The sequence below is a fragment of the Oncorhynchus kisutch genome, linkage group LG1 (genome assembly GCF_002021735.2).
Source record: "Oncorhynchus kisutch isolate 150728-3 linkage group LG1, Okis_V2, whole genome shotgun sequence".
NCBI classification, from domain to species: domain Eukaryota; kingdom Metazoa; phylum Chordata; class Actinopteri; order Salmoniformes; family Salmonidae; genus Oncorhynchus; species Oncorhynchus kisutch.
In genome coordinates, this window is record NC_034174.2 from 45492650 (window position 1) to 45513716 (window position 21067).

Here is a 21067-nt window from a genome sequence, read left to right on the forward strand (position 1 = left end):
GTTGCAGTTCTTGACACACTCAAACCAGTGTTCCTGGCACCTACTACCATACCCCATTTAAAGGCATTCACCCTCTGAATGGCAGATATACACAATCTCAAGGCTTAAAAATCCTTCTAACCTGTCTTCTCCCCTTCATCTTCACTGAAGTGGATTTGGCTTTCACCTGGTCAGTCTATGCAGTGCTAGACTTAGACTGAAATAGGTGCCGGTACTCATTTTTGGTGCCGGTACGGTTTATATTTAGGTGTAGGAGCTCCACAATACTTTTGAGCTAATATAAGAGTTACAGAAGTTCAATCAGTAGAACATTTGAGGTGTCAGTTCTCAGCTTCGGTGAGCTCCTGCCCAAGTCGAGCACTGAATCTATAGTATGTCATGGAAAGAGCTGATGTTCCTAATGTTTTGTACACTCGGTGTAGAAACCTTTATTACAAATAACACAGGCAACAAGTAGCTTCTTACATGTGTGAATGACATTTTATTTGCATTGGTAGGTGAGGGAGAGATTGTCGAAATGATCTTGAAGTTATTTTCTCATAGCCTATGAACATACTATTCTGCACACTAATATACCTGAGCTTGACGGTCTGGCTAAAAGAAAACAGTAACAAGGAAGAAAACACAAGCCTTTGCCAGTAAACACACAGAGACAACATGCCCCTAATTTGTTTAAGAGGCTTGACCTTTGTCTTCCAAAAGAAGAAAAAAAGAATATTGTGTTTAAGGCAACCTTTTACTTGTCTGAAAATTACTAGTACACATTGTCAAATGAGCTCAATAACAATACACAGAAATAACGTCTGTTTTTCATTGATATGACAGAGTTTCTATTGATTCTGATGGTGAATTATAAGCAGAATATAATTTCTGTCACATTGAAACTCCCCAATTCTCCCAAAACACTATCAATTGCTGTAAGTGGACCTGGCACAGGGCAGAATGCTCTACACAAAGAAAGTTGTTCGTAGAGGTGTTACAAGGTCATTTAAAAATAAATTGCAAAATAATTTTATGAAAATTAAAATATGTCCTTAGATTCTAGATATGAGCAAGCGCAGACAACATCTTTAGCTTCCAATGAGAATGACACTACTTTTTGGGGGGACAAAAATCACAATACTTTTCTTCAATAACACTTGGCATTTAGTTTTCGTTGAGCATTCCCGAGACAAATGCAACACGACAGTATCTGGGGGCAGAGGTGCGACAGGAAAATACAATAATAAACAGGCACACAATTCAAAAGCAATAAACTTTGCTGCTAAAAATGTTAATTATATGTTATACATTCAACTATTTAAAAGCAATATTAAACTGGATATACAGAATCTCCAGACAAGCGCTAGCAAACCTGCATGTAGTGCCATAAGCACTGTCATTTTGGTGGCATTGGAGACAATGTATGCTTGAGCCATTTCAGGGAAGCAAGGCTTGAGACACTTATCTTTTCAAATGTGCAATACAATTTGTATCTTTACAAGAATTTGTTTTTAGTCAAGTAGTTTATATCTGTAATATATTACAGAAATCATCCCATCATTTGAATGTAATTGCAAGGTAATGTACCATTTTTGTAGGTTTGATAAGATACCGTATTGTCAGGAAAAACTTTTTTTTTTTAAAGAACACTACTAAATACCAACACCCGAATAGTTTGATATTTGTGAAAGCAAAAAGTGAGGTTATGCAAATATTGCAAAATGATATATACATTTAATAAAGAGACGACACTCTTACGAAACAAAACTGAAAGCAGACTGACAACCTGTGTAAATCTCTTTCGATGCTATACATTTCCTTGTAGAGAACAACTAACCAACAAACACACTGTCAACACATGAAATGTTTGTTTTAAAGTTCAATAAGAAAATAATAATGATCATTATTAAATGAATAAGGTAGCACTTTTTCAAGCCCCTTGCCGTCTTCTTGCACTTACTTACCCTCTCTGTGACACAGAGAAGAGCATTCAGTACATGTCCAATGTGACTATTCATTTCAGAAAAAGAGAAAGCATTATTTTTGTCCAGGAATCTGATTACTGTAACAAGATGAAATCAAAACAAATTGCAGAAAGCAGCAATGGACAATAACTTATTATTATCATCATCATTATTATTAAATCATTATATTTCATTTATGCCCACATTCACCACCTCTACTGGTAATAGCTCCACACACATCCACCCCAATCCTGCCTCAACAAATACAAAAAAATGGTGAAAGAGCAACAACTTACTAACTAACATGAAGAGAGAGAGAAAGAAAGAGCGATAGACAGTAATGGCGTCCGTGCCCTCACTGAAGGGTGGAGGGGGTCAGTGGCTTGATTCGGAAGACAAAGATGTGAAGATGGGAGGCGATCTGGTTGCAAACACTGACACAGTAACGCACCAAGTCAACGAAAGACAGGATCTGCAGACGGAAAGCAGAAGAGGAGAAAATGAAGAGTCAGGAAACAAGATAACTTGATCAACACAACTGTACACAATGGATCCAGTGTGTAGATGGCTAGATGATGCCGAAGATAAAAGTAGAAAAGGGTTTTGCGACTAGTTCCAAATAAACGTGGCAGTAGACTGAAAACACGTGCCTCTATAAAGTAAGTCTTTATACCTTTCAGAGTGAAATACAATTAGTGTTGGATAAGATCAGACTGATGGTTCATTTCAAAGATACATGTTGTCATTAAAACACATGCTGCAGATTGCATGCCCTCATGCATTGTTGTTGCATAACTTCACCCTGGACTTGCTCAGATACTATAGACCTCTACGTCATGGAATCGTGCGAGTGTGTGTGTACTCACCAGCGCAATCCACAGCACCAGGTATTCATCAATAAAACTGTTGAAATACTGGTCCAGGAACAGCAGGCCTGGCCCCAGGAATGCTATATCATGGAGATGCATCTCACTCTTTGTCATATGTGCAACCTAAAACAAACAAGACACAGGCAACAGTCATGCTCCAATCAGCAAGCACATTTTCATTGATGACATTCATTTACGTCATAAACGTTCTTACATCCAAGCACATTTACACAGGATGCACAGGTATTGCATTACACCAATTAGCAGCGCGCCACACTTACAACTAATTTGTTGGTGATCTTGGCCGACACGAAGCCAAAGGCCAGGATATAAACACAGGGGTGCTTCTCAAACAACTGGATAGCTGACTTCTTATAGATCATCATGGCCAGTATTATTACTGAGCCTATATGTAACACAGGAGATAGGACACTGGTTCCCTGGAGAAGAGAGGGAGAAAAAAAGAGAGAGAGACTGTATAATCAACGACATTAATAGGCCACAATGGTATAGTATGTGAATGACATGAGAGTGCAGTTAGTGTGAAAGAAAACACACAGTAATGAATGCTGGTGTGTATAATCCACCATCACCTTAGGCCGTTTTGTTTTCACCTTTCATTTATGCACTATGATTATTAAAACATCATGGTTCCCGAAACAAACATCTTTATTTTGCATTCAAGCCTCAGTTTTGGATTTATTCCTTTTTTTTGACAGTGCCGGTCTCCATCTCTTCCAGTATTCTTATTTAGAATTCTACACACCTGGAACAGACACTATTCAGTAGTAAGGACCTTAAAAGAACACAGATGGCCTCATATCATTTGTGTACAACTAGGGGTCATAACATACAGTACCTCCCGAAGGAAAACATATAAAGTAATAACTTCCTTGTGACAAACACTGATATCGCTCCGCCAACTGAACTGAGATCAGGTCCAACAGTCTTAACACACATCCTTCATTTCCTATGAAGCTAATAGATAGCTCTGTAAAATGGATGAAACCAGTACACAAGCACTTAGGTATCAAGCTAGCTTCACCATCTCTAGAAGGTACATGGCAAAGCCTACACAGTGATTGAGAACTACCTTGTGTCAGTGTTGGTGAAGGAATTTGGGAGAAGGACTGTCAGATTCCCCCTTCCCAATAGGCATTTCTGTAGATCTTAAAGGACTGGAAATATGTGAACAATACAGAGAGAAAAAAATCTGAGTCTATCAGGGCAAGGAGTGACTACCATTAAGTTGATATGCCCATCTACATGAAGGTCAGGGACTAGGCTACAGGTCGATTTGGAATTGAGCGCGAGTGTCGACTTACTGCTATTGTGGATCCATTTTTGCCCTTACCTCCGGTAAATATAACCCGGAAGTAATTAGTACAGGAAAAGATGGCGCCTAGGAAAGTGCAGATGGCTGGAACTATTTTCATCTGGATGTTAATGACTGGGATCTGTGGAGGTGACAGAGCAAGATATTATTCATTACAAATCAACAACCAGTCACCACCACTTGAGTGTTAAGTACATGAAAACAGCTCTGAACATTGTTAGTAAGATGGGTACTTGTCAGTAAAACTGTTTCATTACTCAAAGTGAAATTGCATTTACTATGGAATCATACTGCACAAAGAATTAGAACAAACCAATGCAGGAAACTCCACCGTTATAATAGTAGTTACTGTTTCAGTTTCAACATTCAGTTATGCCATTCATTTCAGTTACCAACAGACAATCAGTGGAAGTTTGAGCCAATCAGAATTACCAGTGACTGCCAGAAAGCGGATCCTCCCACAGCGGCCAGCAAATACATGATTATAATGAAGATTTGCACCTCAGTCACATCAATGCTGAGAGGAGCAGGCAGAGAGCAGAGGTTAGTCAGAAGTCATCAACTCTGTCCATAAGCACAGCGCCACACAGCTGCCCTATGGACCGTCCTCACCCCAAACACTGTCCAACTGACCACAGGTCTCCCAACCAATCACGATGCACTAATAGCATACATGTATCCTACCGTTCAAAAGTTTGGGGTCACTTAGAAATGTCCTTGCTTTTGAAAGAAAAGCTCATTTTTTGTCCATTAAAATAACATCAAATTGATCAGAAATACAGTGTAGACATTGTTAATGTTGTAAAGGACTATTGGAGCTGGAAACGGCAGATTTTTTATGGAATATCTACATAGGCGTACAGAGGCCCATTAACAGCAACCATCACTCCTGTGTTCCAATGGCACGTTGTGTTAGCTAATCCAAGTTTATCATTTTAAAAGGCTAATTGATCATTAGAAAACCCTTTTGCAATTATGTTAGCACAGCTGAAAACTGTTGTTCTGATTAAAAGAAGCAATAAAACTGGCCTTCTTTGGACTAGTTGAGTATCTGGACTGGAGCATCAGCATTTGTAGGTTCGATTACAGGCTCAAAATGTCCAGAAACAAAGAACTTTCTTCTGAAACTCGTCAGTCTATTCTTGTTCTGAGAAATTAATGCTATTCCATGTGAGAACTTGCCAAGAAACCGAAGCTCTCAACTGAGCGAGAGGACAAGTACATTAGAGTGTCTAGTTTGAGAAACAGACGCCTCACAAGTCCTCAACTGGCAGCTTCATTAAATAGTACCCGCAAAAACACCAGTCTCAACGTCAACAGTGAAGAGGCGACTCTGGGATGCTGGCCTTCAAGGCAGAGTTGCAAAGAAAAAGCCATATCTCAGACTGGCCAATACAAAGAAAAGATTAAGATGGAAAAAAGAAAACAGACACTGGACAGAGGAAGATTGGAAAAAAGTGTTATGGACAGACAAATCTAAGTTTGAGGTGTTCGGATCACAAAGAAGAACATTATGGAGGAGTGCATGGTGTCAAGCATGGTGAAGGCAATGTGATGGTCTGGGTGTGCTTTGGTGGTGGTAAAGTGGGAGATTTGTACAGGGTAAAAGGGATATTGAAGAAGAAAAGGCTATCACTCCATTTTGCAAAGCCATGCCATACCCTGTGGACGGCGCTTAATTGGAGCCAATTTCCTCCTACAACAGGACAATGACGCAAAGCACAGCTCCAAACTATGCAAGAACTATTTAGGAAAGAAGCAGTCAGCTGGTATTCTGTCTATAATGGAGTGGCCAACACAGTCACCGGATCTCAACCCTATTGAGCTGTTGTGGGAGCAGCTTGACCATATGGTATGTAAGAAGTGCTTTCGACCTTAGTCTCTCCCGAGCCGGTATAGGAGTTGTAGCGATGAGACAAGATAGTATTTACTAACAATTGGATACCATGAAATTGGGGAGAAAAAGGGGGTAAATTTTATTTAAAATAAATAAATATATATATATATATATATATATATATATATATATATATAAGTGCCCATCAAGCCAATCCAACTTGTGGGAGGTGCTTCAGGAAGCATGGGGTGAAATCTCTTCAGATTACCTCAACAAATTGACAACTAGACTGCCAAAGGTCTGCAAGGCTGTAATTGCTGCAAATGGAGGATTCTTTGACGAAAGCAAAGTTTGAAGGACACAATTATTATTTCAATTTTTTTTAAATCATTATTTATAACCTTGTCAACATCTTGACTATATTTCCTATTCATTTTGCAACTAATTTCATGTATGTTTTCATGGAAAACATTTCTAATCCCAAACCTTTGAACGGTAGTGTATGTTTCAATATTCCTTCAGCAGCACTCCTCGTCACATGCTCCGTAAACAACAGGTGTGGACTAACAGTGAAATGCTTGTTTACGGGCCCTTCCCAACCATGCAGAAAGAAAATAGAGAAATAATAGAAAAGTAAAACCCGTAATAATAAAAGTAATAGCTACACAATGAGTAACGATAACTTGGCTTTATACAAGGACACCTGTACCGAGTCACTGCAGATAGGTAAATATTTAACCAAATAGCTACCCAGACAAACTATACTGAACAAAATATAAAACGACACATGTATAGTGTTGGTTTCATGAGCTGAAAAAAAAAAAACATCCCAGAAATGTTCCATTCGCACAAAAAGATTTCTCTCAAATTTGGTGCATCCCTGTTAATAAGCATTTCTCCTTTACCAAGGTAATCCATCCACCTGACAGGTGTAGCATATCAAGAAGCTGATTATGCTCCTTACACAGGTGCACCTTGTGCTGGGGACAATAAAAGGCCACTCTAAAATGTGCAGTTTTGTCACACAACACAATGCCACAGATGTCTTAAGTTTTGAGGGAGCGTGCAATTGGCATTCTGACTGCAGGAATGTCCACCAGAGCTGTTACAAGATAATTTAATGTTAATTTCTCTACCATAAGCCAACTCCAATGTTGTTTTAGAGAATCTGGCACTAAGTCCAACCGGCCTCACAACCACAGGTGGGGTTATGGTATGAGCAGGCTTAAGCTACGGACAACGAACACAATTGCATTTTATCGAGGGCAATTTGAATGCACAGAGTTACCATGACGAGATCCTGAGGCCCATTGTCGTGCCATTCATCCGCCTCCATCACATCATGTTTCAGCATGATAATGCACGGTCCCATGTCGCAAGGATCTGTACACAATTGTCACAGTTCTTCCATGGCCTGCATACTCACCAGACATGTCACCATTGAGCATGTTTGGGATGCTCTGGATAGACAGCGCGTTCCAGTTCCCGCCAATATCCAGCAACTTCACACAGCCATTGAAGAGGAGTGGTACAACATTCCTAAGGCCACAATCAACAGCCTGATCAACTCAATGCAAAGGCGATGTGTTGTGCTGCATGAAGCAAATGGTGGTCACACCAGATACCGACTGGTTTTCTGATCCACGACATACCTTTTTTTAAAGGCATCTGTGACCACGTCATGTGAAATCCATAAAGTAGGGAATTCATTTATTTCAATTGACTGATTTCCTTATATGAACTGTAACTCAGTAAAATCTTTGAAATTGTTGCATGTTGCGTTTATTTTTTTGTTCAGTATAAATCTATTATTACTATTAACCTAGTTGTCTCCCAACTTCCTCTCCTTGGAGTGCAGACACACTCACATGCCAAAGCGCAGAGTGCCAGAGACGTAGGTCTGCCAGTGGGCACAGTAGAACATGAACATGCCAGCGAAACAGCAGAAGAACATCCAGTCAGGGTTGGTGCCCAGCTGCACTGCTATACTGGTGCCCAGGACCACAAACACTGAGAGAGAGAGGAAATAGAAGCACAGATTCAATTAAATCCTAATAGGGCAAACCCACAGACACACAGAGGGGCAGCTGTACCTGTGGAGAGGGAGTCACAGCCGTGGTCAAACAGTTCGCCCAGTGGAGAGCTACTATTGGTTCGTCTGGCCTGCTTCCCGTCAATGGCATCCAATGACTGGTACACAAACAGGCCCACAGCACACAGAAGGTATGCCCACAGAGGTGCCTGAAGAAAAAGGCACAAAAATGGGGGACTTGGTGATTACTTCTGACTTCCTTTCTCCCAATGGAAAAATATAACATGTTTGGTTATGGTAGGGTAATTTCCACAAGACATTTAGAAGTTGTGCTCTTTGAGAACCAGTGGGTATTATCGTCAATAGTGCATCATCTGACATAAAATATGATCTTCTGGCAGATGTAGGCTACAGCTACACAAAGGAGAGATGTTTGTGAACTTGTATAGTTTGTTTCCCTCTCAACAGCTTTGGAACGCTGCAGAACTTGGTCCTTCATTAGCCAATCAGCATGGAGAGAGTTTGACAGCATCATCAATGTTGTCTGTCTTCATTTCCTGTTCTGTACTCAGTCGGTCTATGATGAGCTGACAGCAGCTTATACACGGACTAAAACCAACTGGAATATGACACGGCCTACAATTTACAGGCTTGCCAATCTGGCATTCATATAAATAACCCTGTTATTGCAGAGTGTCACAATCTGGCTCATACCCCGATAAATTACGCTTTTTAAAAAATTAATTCAGGCCCTCTCACCAAAAACAGGGATATGGGGAGTGGGAGGGGGTTTGTGAAAGGAAAGTTTGTTCGTGGGGCATGGGGGATGTTGAAAAGTAGAGCAGGGTGGAAAGATCTACCGACTGCCTCTTTGTTCTCATGAAACATGTGATTAGGAATTAAAAATGGAGTGAGAAATCTAACAAGGGCTGTGAAACTAAGAGCCCCTAGAGCAAGTATACTTGTTGAGAAACTCAGCAAAAGAGAACACGACACCCTGTGTCAGCTTTACAGTTTACTCATTACGCCTGGCATTTTCAGTCATTTAGAAAACGCTCTTATCCAGAGCGACTTACAGAAAGCAATGAGTGCATCGATTTTCATACTGGTCCCCCGGTGGGAATAGAACCCACAACCCTGGCGTTGCAAGCGCCATGCTCTACCAACTGAGCCACACGGGACCCACATAGACTCCTATAGAGCACTAATACACCCACAGCCACGGGGCAGTCTGTCCTTAACCATCCTGACCTGGGCCATCAGAAAACAGGACACTGACTACTGCAGCATGTTGGGTAAATACAATTTTCTCTGGGCTGTGAAACAGTGCTGCCACTAATGTTTTAGCATCCTGTTAACATAACTAAGACCTGTGATGTCATGTGTCGAATCATGCTTACAACAATGAGTATGGACATTGTAAAGGCAATATAATTAGGACGTCTGTAGATAGTCACCTCTCCCTCTAGAGCTAGTACCCTACCAAGCCTGTCTTCTCTGTACTAAACTCAACTGAAGTCCCTCTTCTCTTGGTCTCACTCTCCCCAGTTTCTCCACACTGTGAGCATACAGTACATGCGCGCAGAGCCATTTCTCAACCTTTGTCCTAAAAAAAGAAACAGGAAGAGGAGGAGAACTAGAGACAGAGCACTATTTATAGAAAGGGAAAACAAAGTTACGCCCTGCAGATCCTCCTAATTTACACCCCTGACTAACTACTCTAACCCACATTTTAGCTGCTGCCTGTTAAGGCCGTAGTCTGGTTTAGCAGCACAGGGGAAGTCAGCTGACACTAAAGCTCTTCAATCCTGCCTCCTGGAGACTCACAGGGTGTGCAGGCTTTTGTTCCATCACAGCACTGTATTCAACTAATCGACAAATTATCAAACCCTTGATCATTTGAATCAGGTGTGTTACAGCTGGGCAGGAACAGAAACCGGCACAGCCTATGGGCTTCCAGGACCAGGGTAGAATAACACCGGCATTTAAAGAGACCCCTAAGATGAGGCCATGTTGTGCCTTGCAGATAACGCTCGGCCTACTTTTGGAAGTTATTAGTGGATTCTAGCTGGGAAAGCTGGAATTCTTATCAATATTATAGGCTTAATACATGTTTTCTTCCATGGTTAGACTGGCCTTTCTATGATGGAATAAGTAGAGACTGTAAGTCCAGTCCACACTAGTGTTGTTGACTGAACTTGTAGGAAAACAGCCAGAGCTAAACCCACAAAGCACATGGTGGTCTATGGACGAACAAAATGCATTATACTGCATTGGGCTGTTTGGTAATGGCTCTTGTATACAAAATATTTGTTTGAATGTAATCTAATTCCATGTACTTTGAAGTCTGATATCACCAATTATATTCCCTTGTGGGAAGTTACTGTAGGCTTTCTGTTCTAGAGGGGAACTACTAAGCTTAACAGTTTGCATGTTTTGCTGTGTCCTCTCTATTCCCTGTCCTTAGCATGCACTCATCTCTGCTGTGGTGCTGGTGTGGCGTGTGGGCCGGGAAGGGGGCTGGGGGACGTGGAATCAGGTGCAGACTAGCTGTATGAGCTATGGGCACGGGGTGTTCATCCAGAACAGAAAGCCTGAGCTATACCAAAACTCTCCTCGACAGCAGAGAGGGGAAACAAAGAGACCATGAAAACTGTTGCTAATAGAGAAAGAAACCTTGAGACGAAACAACTAACTGTCTGTCTGTCTGTACAGGTAAATACCATACGGTAGCATTTTACTTGAACCCTCAAACTGTACCTGTCCAGGGGACTAAGCCAGGCAGTGTATAACCAACCAGTTCAGTGGCTGTGGGGCAGTACAGTAGTATGTACACACTACCTGGACAGGTGCCATATTGTTGCCATTGTTACCTGCTCAGTGGCTGTGGGGAAGTACAGTAGTGCGTACACACTACCTGGACAGGTGCCATATTGTTGCCATTGTTACCTGCTCAGTGGCGGTGGGGCAGTAGTAGACCAGCACCAGGGTGGTGAATACGTTGGTGGCCAGGCCCACGATGGTGATGAGGTTGGGGGCGATCCAGGCTGGCACGCGGCCCACCAGCCACTCCCAGTAGCGCTGCATCAGAGGCTCCAGCAGGGAGCGACCTGCACTGCTGTACCTGTAGAGGGGGAACGAGTGGAGTATCCCGGAAAGAAGGTTTAACAAATTCAAGATTCCCTGAACATATTCGTCTTCTTTTAACCAGATAAGGGAGTCTGGGATTTCTTGGTTCCGGGAACGGCTGCTTCTCGTTGAAGTTACTAGGCGAAGCGAAGCACAGATTGGTTGAGTCAAAAGGCCTAGACTTGTGAAATATTGTTCTCGTACGAGAAACAACTGTAACACACAACGAATACGTTCCCATATTTACCCAAAAAGTAATACACCGACCGCCGCAAAAGCCAGAGTGAGCCTGGCAGAAAATTGCAGACCGATTCAATGCGTAAGTGAAATGGCACAATTCCAATATGTAATAGGCCGAGCTTATACACACGGGTGAATAGTAATAACGCTTTCACTTTACAGAGCACTTTTATGGCACCGCGGGTGATATTACATGTTAAGGCTATAACCTAACATGTAAGTTGTGGTAGCCTGTGTCACAATGGCAGTGGTAGGCCCATTCCATATCCTGTTGGAGGAATAATAATTGATTGACTACAGAGTGCTTGTCATGACAACACGGGCAACAATGTGTTCTGTTTAGTTGTAACTATAAACTATCAAAATAAAGAAAGTCGCACACTACATGTATAATCTCCCAGCGATTTAATGGGTATTTACCAACGTTTCGGCATCACTGTGCATTCCTCAGGGTAATGTCATGAATACTTGAACCAGGTTATGTAGACACACAGTGCAATTAGTGCAACCAATGACAATAGTGAGGGGTGTGACATTAGTTTAGTTGTAACGACCATGGGAGTCCCAGATCATCTGACCAAAGAAGTAAGAAAGATCATTGAATTGAATGACTGTTTCGGGAAAGGATTTGGTTTGGTGAAAGTGCAGGCGACAGTATTCAATAGCTACCTGCGTGTTTATACTTAAGATTGTATATTCACGTAGTCTCCGTCATTTGGTCCAGAGGGTCTTTGAAAGGGGGATATGTGTCTCATCTATAGCGTCAATCACGTTTGGAAAATCTGCGAGATGAATTAGTCAATTTTCTACTTTTTATCATGTTGCCTAGACTGATTCATTTGAGATTAGCAAAGTATCGCTGGCAGTCAACTGGCTGCAACCTACTCTTCCTGCAATCCTGTAAAAGTCCTACTTGACTATATGGACAGCTTGATGGCCAGGGAACGCAGCAAAGACTTAAAAAAATATATATATATTCAATGCGAAGCAGATTCTTCTTATGGCTCTACACACATTTGCCTTGGCAAATTGTTCAGAATTCCCCACATTGTATAGGAAACTTACAGTGGGTTGAGTATGTTGGCCAGATATACACTGAGTGGACAAAACATTAGGAACACCTGCTCTTTTCATGACATAGACGGATCAGCCTAATCCAGGTGAAAGCTATGATCCCTTATTGAGGTCACTTGTTAAATTCTCTTCAATCAGTGTAGCTGAAGGGGAGGAGACCACTTAAAGGATTTTTAAGCCTTGAGACAATTGAAACATGGATTGTGTGTGTGTACCATTCAGAGGGTGAATGGGAAAGACTAAATATTTAAGTGCCTTTGAACGGGGTATGGTAGTAAGTGCCAGGGAGCACCGGTTTGAGTATCTAACAATATCTAGCATCCCTGTGGAACGCTTGACACCGACAAATTGAGGCTGTTCTGAGGGCAAAAGGGGGTGCAACTCAATATTAGGAAGATGTTCCTAACGTTTTGTACACTCAGTGTATGATTGATTGTGCGGAAAAACAATAACATTCCAAAATAATATCTTCTGAATGATCTAAAGGATGTATTCGAGATCCAATCATTTGTTCCCTTTGTAATGCTCGGCAAACAATGCAGGCTCCGATGTAAATTGGATTTTCCGCAAAGGGACAGGCCATACACGTGCAACACAGCATCCCTAATCTAGCCCACAATGTCTGCTGTGTGGATCAAGCAGTTAACAAGTGGAGCAGTCCTTGAAAGAGTAAGATTTCAGCGAGACAACTCAAAGGCAAAATCCATTAACGCCAAGATAATGGAATTCATTGCCCTTGACAATCAACCGTTCTCTGTCGTGGATGATGTTGGCTTTCGCCGACTGGTCGAGCACCTCGAGCCCCCGGTACACACTACCAAGTAGGCGCTATTTTTCAGATGTTGCCCTACCAGAGTTACACAGTATTGTTGAAAACGCACATCCATGAGCTACTTGCTATGGGCATCACTGCTATTAGCTTCCCGCCATCCCGACCATTCGGACCAGCGATGTCAGCCCCATGAGTATGTCGAGTCTGACAGCACAGTGGGTCGACGAGGATTTCCTACTGAGGAAAGCCGTAATACATACTCAAGAATGTGCTGGTTCTCATACCGCTGCTGCCATTTCAATGGCATTTGCGAACATGTTTGAAACTTGGCAACATGAAGACACCCCTAGCTCCATTCGAACAACTGACTGGAGAAATAAGCTCATCAACTGCGTCTGCAGCGGACGTAAAACCCTCTGTCATGGCATTGAAACGCCTGCTCAACAAAACTGCAGACAGACTGTGGGGTTAAGTTGGAGGAGTACTCTACTAGAGGCTGTGAACAAGCGATTCGGTGGCATTCTCTCTAAGCCTCTTTACTGTGTCGCCACCATGCTCGATGCTAGGTACAAGGACCGCTACTTCGATGCAGACAAGAAACAGGGTTTACGTGATATGTTACATACACAGCTGGACAAGATGGAAACGGACACAGTGACAGTGCGCACCGAGGAAGAGGCCACGGACAGACAGAGCTGAAACTTGACATGTTTGATGAAATCCTGGTTGAGAATGAAATGACTGAACAAATGTACAACGAAACAGCACAGCAAGTAAGTGAAAGAAATAGGTTTTGATTATGTTTTACTGGTAATGGGGACATATGTAAATGTATAAAACATGTATAAAACACACATGATCATCGGATCAAAGGTAAATATTAGATTTTTCTATCACAGTACCTGTGTTCCTCCAGTCTCTTCAGCTGGTGGCGGTTGAGCGGGGGAGACGGCAGCTCAATCAGTCTGCGCAGGGCTCCAGGGGCCAGGCAGCAGGCTGTCTCCATGCCCACACCCTGCCTAGGATCCCTCTCCCTGAGTGTGCCTCGGCATGTCCGAAAACCCCCCTGCTGCTGCTGGTACCCGGTGACGTTCATGGCCCTGCTAGCGCTGTGCCCTCTGCCTCCTCCCCGCCGCTCTCTGGGGCTGGGGATCCACAATGGGGCCGCACACTGAGGGGTGGAAGAGGAGAGAACAGGTCATGTGAGGTTGGCTTTACATGTAGGCTAGGTGCTGAAATGGGACTTGGGAGTTCAGTTTGCTAGTAGCCCTCTCTTGCCAGTTGCTTCTTAACTGTTTTACTGAACTAATTTCATTTCACGTAAGTTCTCATTTGAGTGAAAGTGAGCGAAAGGAAGGAAGGATGTGGTGGAATAGCTAGAAAAAGGGTTGAGAATGAAAGTGAGAATAAGAAATGAACCCTAGGACCCCGCCGTGTTATCTATTGCCATACGCACACAAGTGCACGAGTACGTTCCTCTTCACCAGTTCTGAGTTACAAAACACTGTGCAGCCACAGTCTTAAAGACGTGATGGGGCAGGATATGGCAGGTCCTGCCGTCACACTCCACTAAATATGAAGCTTCTCAAACAAATCTTAGCCCATAGAGATCCTATTAAATTACAAGAGGGGCTATGTCATTAACCGTCAATGTTCCAGAATGGCCAGAATGGGGGTAAAAATTGACCCATATTGGCCAGGGAGAATTCCAAACCAGTCTAATTGGAATGAATGGCAGTAAAGACATAATCCCGATTTTACTTATGCAGGAAAATAAAAGTAAGACATATGTTATACTTACATGCTGATCACTCCGCTTGAGTCGTGTGCGCGAGCTTTGCAAAATAAATGTATACATACGTTATTCAATCATTGCACCCACACTGCTCGCCACGCCAACGAGTGTCTGCATTGCCAAGTGCTAAAATAGAAGTCAGTTCTATTTGTGATGCTGAACACGGTGCAAGTCCTGCCTCTCCCATCTCCTCATTGGTTTATAGAAGCAGACACCCACATGCCATCTCCTCATTGGTTATACCCACGTGGGTGATTGAAAGATGAACTTAGGTCGGTCATGGAAATACTATGAAATTTAGATGCCAATCGCCATATAAAGTCCAAAGAAGAAAAAGCCTGGAAGGAGGAGAGATGACTAGAAACAATTCGTTTGACCATTTTATGTGTGGAATAATTGTCCGAGTAGAGGACCTTGTGCATTTCAGGTAAAATAACAACTCAACATTTATATCCCAGGGCAAATTAGCTAGCAACTGTAATCTAGCAAGCTAATTTGCCATAAAATGTTTAATGCTTTCGACCTGTCACCAAATTTATATAATAGGTTCAGAGTTTGTTTTGATATTTCAACCTACGTGTCGTGATCGCGTTTGGTGGGGGGGGGGGCAAAATACATTTCTGCACGATGGCGCACGTCCATTCTGGGCATGGTGTAAAGCAATAAAGCCCAACGGGGTGTGGTATATGGCTCAACGCGGAGTGCCTTGACACAGACCTTAGCCGTGGTATATTGGCTATAAATCACAAACCCCCCGAGGTGTCTTATTACTATTATAAACTGGTTACCAATGTAATTAGAGCAGCTAAAATAAATGTTTTGTCGTACTCGTGAAATAAGGTCTGATTTACCATGGCTGTCAGGCAATCAGCATTCAGGGCTCAAACCACCCAGTTTATAACATAAATTACGTAATATAATTATTGTCAAGCTAAAATAGTCATATAGTTATAAATACAGTTTATACAGGTTTTATGCACATTTTCAGTATAAATCACCCTTTAAAATATATTATTTGACACAATATCTTATCACAGCACTGGCAAACTATGGTTGACTAACTCCCTGAATAAAATGGCTGACCTTTATCCCATCATAAGAAGGTTAATTTCCATTCTAGTATTCTTATTCTGTGTCTTAGCCACTGAGAATGCCGGCCCATATCATTGGAGAGTCACAACTTGCACAAAGTAACCCACAGAAATCCTCGACAACAGTGGACCCTAAAGTTTTGGAAAGTGGTCAGACCCATTTCTTTTCTTATGACCCACTGACCAAAGATTTCTAAAACAACGTGGGCCAATGTGCAATTTTGCAGACCAGGCATGCATCAGTCAGTTTCTCCATTAGACAACTTGTTGTTTAAAGCAAAGCAGCAAATGTAACGTTATCTGATGCAGAAACAGCAGGTCAGACCCCAGGTCATTCTCAACAGGCTAGCTTCCACTTGCAACATTAGCACCTACAGTACCAGGCAAAAGTTTGGACACAACTACTCATTCAAGGGTTTTTATTTTATTTTTCTACATTATAGAATGATAGAGAAGACATCAAAACTATGAAAAAACTAATGGAATAATCTAGTAACCCAAAAAAGTTTTGAACTATCAAAATATATTTTATATTTGAGAATCTTCAAAATCAACACCCTTTGCCTTGATGACAGCTTTGCACACTCTTGGCATTCTCTCAACCAGCTTCATGTGAGGTAGTCACCTGGAAAGCATTTCAATTAACAGGTGTGCCTTGTTCAAAGTTAATTTGTGGAATTTCTTTCCTTCTTAATGTGTTGGAGCCAATCAGTTGTGTTGTGACAAGGTAGAGGTGGTATACAGAAGATAGCCCTATTTGGTAAAAGACCAAGTCCATATTATGGCAAGACCAGCTCAAATAAGCAAAGAGAAACAACAGTCCATCATTACTTTAAGACACGGTCAGTCAATCAGGAACATTTCAAGAACTTTGAAAGTTTCTTTAAGTGCAGTCGCAAAAACCATCAAGCGCTATGATGAAACTGGCACTCATGAGGATAAGTTCATTAGAGTTACCAGCCTCAGAAATTGCAGCCCAAATAAATGCTTCACAGAGTTCAAGTTACAGACACATCTCAACATCGACTGTTCAGAGGAGAATGGGTGAATCAGGGCTTCATGGTCAAATTGCTGCAAAGAAACCACTACTAAAGGACACCAATAATAAGAAGGGACTTGCTTGGAACAAGAAACACGAGCAATGGACATTAGACCGGTGGAAATCCATCCTTTGGTCTGATGAGTCCAAAATTAAGATTTTTGGTTCCAATGTCTTTGTGAGACGCAGAGTAAGTGAACGAATTATCTTTGCATGCGTGATTCCCACCGTGAAGCATGGAGGAGGTGTGATGGTGCTCTGCTGGTGACGCTGTCATGATTTACTTAGAATTCAAGTCACACTTAACCAGCATGGCTACCACAGCATTCTGCAGCAATACGCCATCCCATCTGGTTTGCGCTTATTGGGACTATCATTTGTTTTCAACAGGACAATGACCCAACACACCTCCAGGCTGTGTAAGGGCTATTTGACCAAGAAGGAGAGTGATGGAGTGCTGCATCAGATGACCTGGACTCCACAATCACCTGACCTCAACCCAATTGAGATGGTTTGGGATGAGTTGAACCACAGAGTGAAGGAAAAGCAGCCAACAAGTGCTCAGCATATGTGGGTACTCTTTCAAGACTGTTGGAAAAGCATTCCAGGTGAAGCTGGTTGAGAGAATGCCAATAGTGTGCAAAGCATGACTACTTTGAAGAATATCAAATATATTTGGATTTGTTTAACACTTTTTTGATGACTACATGATTCCATATGTGTTATTTCATAGTTTAGATGTCTTATCTATTATTCTACAATGTAGAAAATAGTACAAAATAAAGAAACTCTTGAATGAGTAGGCATCCAAACTTTTGACTGGTACAGTATATCAGTCAAAAAGTAATGCAAAGAAACTGAGTTTGATACATCAATTAATATAAAAGGGAAGATTGATGGGAATGAAGAGCAATCATATGCAATACAACTGTGTTACAACTCTTAAACCAGTCTAGAAGCTGCTAGTTGTTTCTCTGCTGTCCCACTAAATGACAGGCACTTACAACAACAAAAAAGTATATATATATATATATATATATATATATATATATATATATATATAAAACTGGCTAGCTAGCTAACTACACCACTAGCAAATGACAACATGACACAAAGCTATTTCACATGATTTCCCTCGGTTAATTTACAATGTAACTGTCAATGTTTCCCCAGCCGATCTCTAGAAATCCATCCGTTCATTTGCCACTGCTGTACAAAAAAAAGCACCCTTCCCCCACCATCACAATGACAGCAGTAGTTAGCAGCGGGCTAGCAGTTTGCCAAGGAGCCACTGACCTAGCGAGTAAACAGGACAGCAGGGTGTCGAGGCACTTCCCCGTGCGTTGAATGACTTACCCGTTGGTAAGGATCGTAGCAGCAGTCTTACAGTTTACGGCGTATAAAGGGTGGGAAAGTCCTCAGCGAACGTTACGACAGCCAGGATTCACAACACGTCGGGTTCCACTCCAATGTCCGAATGGGGTCCGTGCTATCCGGGATCCTTGGGAAGTCCCTACCCCATAAAGTTGAAATGGAAAGAGGGTTTTGGTTAAGGGTGGGGATATCCCAAGGATTCCGGATACCACTGACCGTCCCACTGGAAAGCTGATCCTAACATTAGCTAGTGATGGGTCGTTCTTTTTGAACGGATCTTTTTGGTCGGAACCCGAATAGCATCGGTGAAACCAGAAAGCGACGTTTATTTGGCTCCCTGATTTACATACAGCTTCTACTGATTTTTTTTTTTTTTTTTGTGCTCAAAACAACGATTACCTGCAGATATATTACAAAATAATTATACAAATGAGGGTGAATCCTCTTGCAGGATTCACTGCATGAACAATAAATAGTTAGGAGAGTGCTTCATTCTGGTCTAAACTCCTTTTTGCAGTGCATTAAAAAGAAACGTATTTTTTTCCTTTTTTACGGGTGATCTAATCATTTGTCCAGGTAAATAAGTATTAGTATGCTCTTTTCACGATCTGGCAGATATGGTACCCTACTTTGTGGCTTTGCATTGGAGATTTGCAATTTTTCCTTGGTTCAATATCGACTTTTAAGCATTTTGAACAAAGCCATTTGGGAGCAAACTGGAATGCTTGGGACGTCCCTATCTCCCATTGAAATTTAAATGTGAAATGGGTTAGGTAAGGGTTGGGTTAGCGTAGGGACGTCCAGATAGCACTAGCCGGGACTGGCTAGCTGATGCTAAAATTAGCTGCTGTCAGAAAATGCAATCTGGGATCCTTGGGATCCCCATTTACATTGACATTTAAAATGGGTTAAGGTTAGGGTTTAGGATTATGGACATCCCAAATGATATCTGATAGCAATAACCGTCAGAAAAACACCGGTCACTTCCGTTGCAGTCGAGGACCCCAGCGCGAGGTGCGTTCAAGCGCGAGGTGCGTAAATTCAAACCCGTATTTTTGAACTTGTATGAAAAGACAGCATTTACAAATAATGTCAAAATTTTGTTCGAGATGGAATAGGGGCGTGTCTCATATATCTGCTGAGAAATGTGCTTGATTTAACAGCTACTAATTTGCGTCCAAACAAAATTGTCTTTCAAGGTTGCTGAGCGCAGAAGTATAGGACATCGCTGCCACCTAGTGTACATCTACGTTAAAGTAACTATCCAGTGTTTCCAGATGTTTATGAAGTACGGTCTATAATTCATTACAATATGAGATAAATGGTTTTCCTTACAATTTTTTATTTGGTGTGGGTGTATTTTTATTTTTTGATCCCCTTTAGCCGACGCCAATGGAAACAGCTAGACTTACTCTGGTCCGACACAACGAAAAAGACATTACAGACAAAACACTTTACAATTGACACACATTTAAAAACATTTACATGTAGTGTTTGTGCATCTATCAGTTATACATACATGTCAGTACATACACGCAACAAGCAGGTCACATGGGGGAGAGGCATTGTGCCGTGAGGTGTTGCTTTATTTTTTTTAACCAGTTTTGCTGTTCACTTGCGCTATATGAGATGGAAGGGTGTTCCAGGCACTCATGGCTCTGTATAATACTGTACGTTACCTTGAATTTGTTCTGTACCTGGGGGCTGTGATAAGACCCCTTGTAGCATGTCTGGTGGGGTAGGTGTGTGTGTGTCAGTCTTGTATGTAAGTTGTCTCAGCAAACCATTTGGAATTTCCCACACTAACGTTTCTTGTAGAAACATGAAGTGACGCAGTCAGTCTTTCTTCAACTCTTAGCCAAGAGAGACTGGCATGCATTGTATTAATATTAGCCCTCTGCTTACAATGAAGAGCAAGACGTGCGGCTCGGTTCTGGGCCAACTGCAGCTTAACTGGGTCTTTCTTTGCAGCACTTGGCCAAATGACTGAACAATAATCAGGATAAGACACAACTAGAGCTTGCAGAACATGCTATGTGGGGTGTGGTGTCAAAAAAGCAGAGCATATGATAGTTTACGATCTAAGGTAACACCAAGTAATTTGGTCTCGTTTTTACGTTTAGCAGACGCTCTTATCCGGAGCTGTAAATCGCTCTGGATAAGAGTACATACATTTTCATACCTTTTCTTTCTCTCATACTGGTTCCCCATGGGAATTGAACTCGCAACCCTAACTGGGCTACACAGGACTTGTCTCCTCAACTTGTTCAACAGCCACACCATTCATTACCAGATTCAGCTGAGGACTGAAAATAATCGATCGTTAAAAAAATAATAATGTGAGTAGACCGCTGATTGGCCAGCTCACATCATCCTCAATGAGGTAATAGATCCAAGTTTGAGGTGGGGCTTTTGAAGTGTCCCCCCCCCCCCCCCCCCCCCCCCTCCAAATTATGCTTTGGCCACAAATATGAGTATAGGTTGAGTCAACAACATTATTTGGGTATGAGTTAACAGAATATTCACTTTTAAA

The 21067-nt window shown here is 41.9% G+C and overlaps 1 protein-coding gene and 1 non-coding gene across 3 annotated transcripts; both read right to left on the reverse strand.

The window, feature by feature from the left end:
• Positions 1–458: 458 nt before the first annotated feature.
• LOC109892986 (choline/ethanolaminephosphotransferase 1) lies at positions 459–18844 on the reverse strand. Of its 2 annotated transcripts, XM_020485940.2 has the most exons (10): positions 18517–18844; positions 14138–14406; positions 10970–11144; positions 8082–8229; positions 7857–7998; positions 4584–4668; positions 4141–4272; positions 3097–3255; positions 2813–2938; positions 459–2418 (listed from the first exon to the last, which is right to left on the reverse strand). In XM_020485940.2, exons 2-10 carry the CDS (start codon positions 14329–14331, stop codon positions 2302–2304), a joined length of 1278 nt encoding a protein of 425 aa, XP_020341529.1. In that variant the 5' UTR covers positions 14332–14406; positions 18517–18844; the 3' UTR covers positions 459–2301. The 2 variants fall into 2 exon arrangements, with proteins under 2 accessions (XP_020341529.1, XP_031681525.1); XM_031825665.1 differs by having other exon boundaries at positions 467–2418; positions 14138–18639.
• Positions 9129–9201, reverse strand: trnaa-ugc (transfer RNA alanine (anticodon UGC)). The gene has a single exon. It is a non-coding gene; the product is annotated as a tRNA-Ala (tRNA).
• Positions 18845–21067: the final 2223 nt, after the last annotated feature.

Coding starts and splice junctions, on each gene's coding strand:
- LOC109892986 (XM_020485940.2), bottom strand. CDS start 14,331: ATGAACGTCACCGGGTACCAGCAGCAGCAGGGGGGTTTTCGGACATGC. Junction 3,256..4,140: donor AAAATGGATCCACAATAGCA/GTAAGTCGACAC, acceptor TCTCTTCTCCAG/GGAACCAGTGTCCTATCTCC. Junction 2,939..3,096: donor AGATCACCAACAAATTAGTT/GTAAGTGTGGCG, acceptor TGTTTGTTTTAG/GTTGCACATATGACAAAGAG.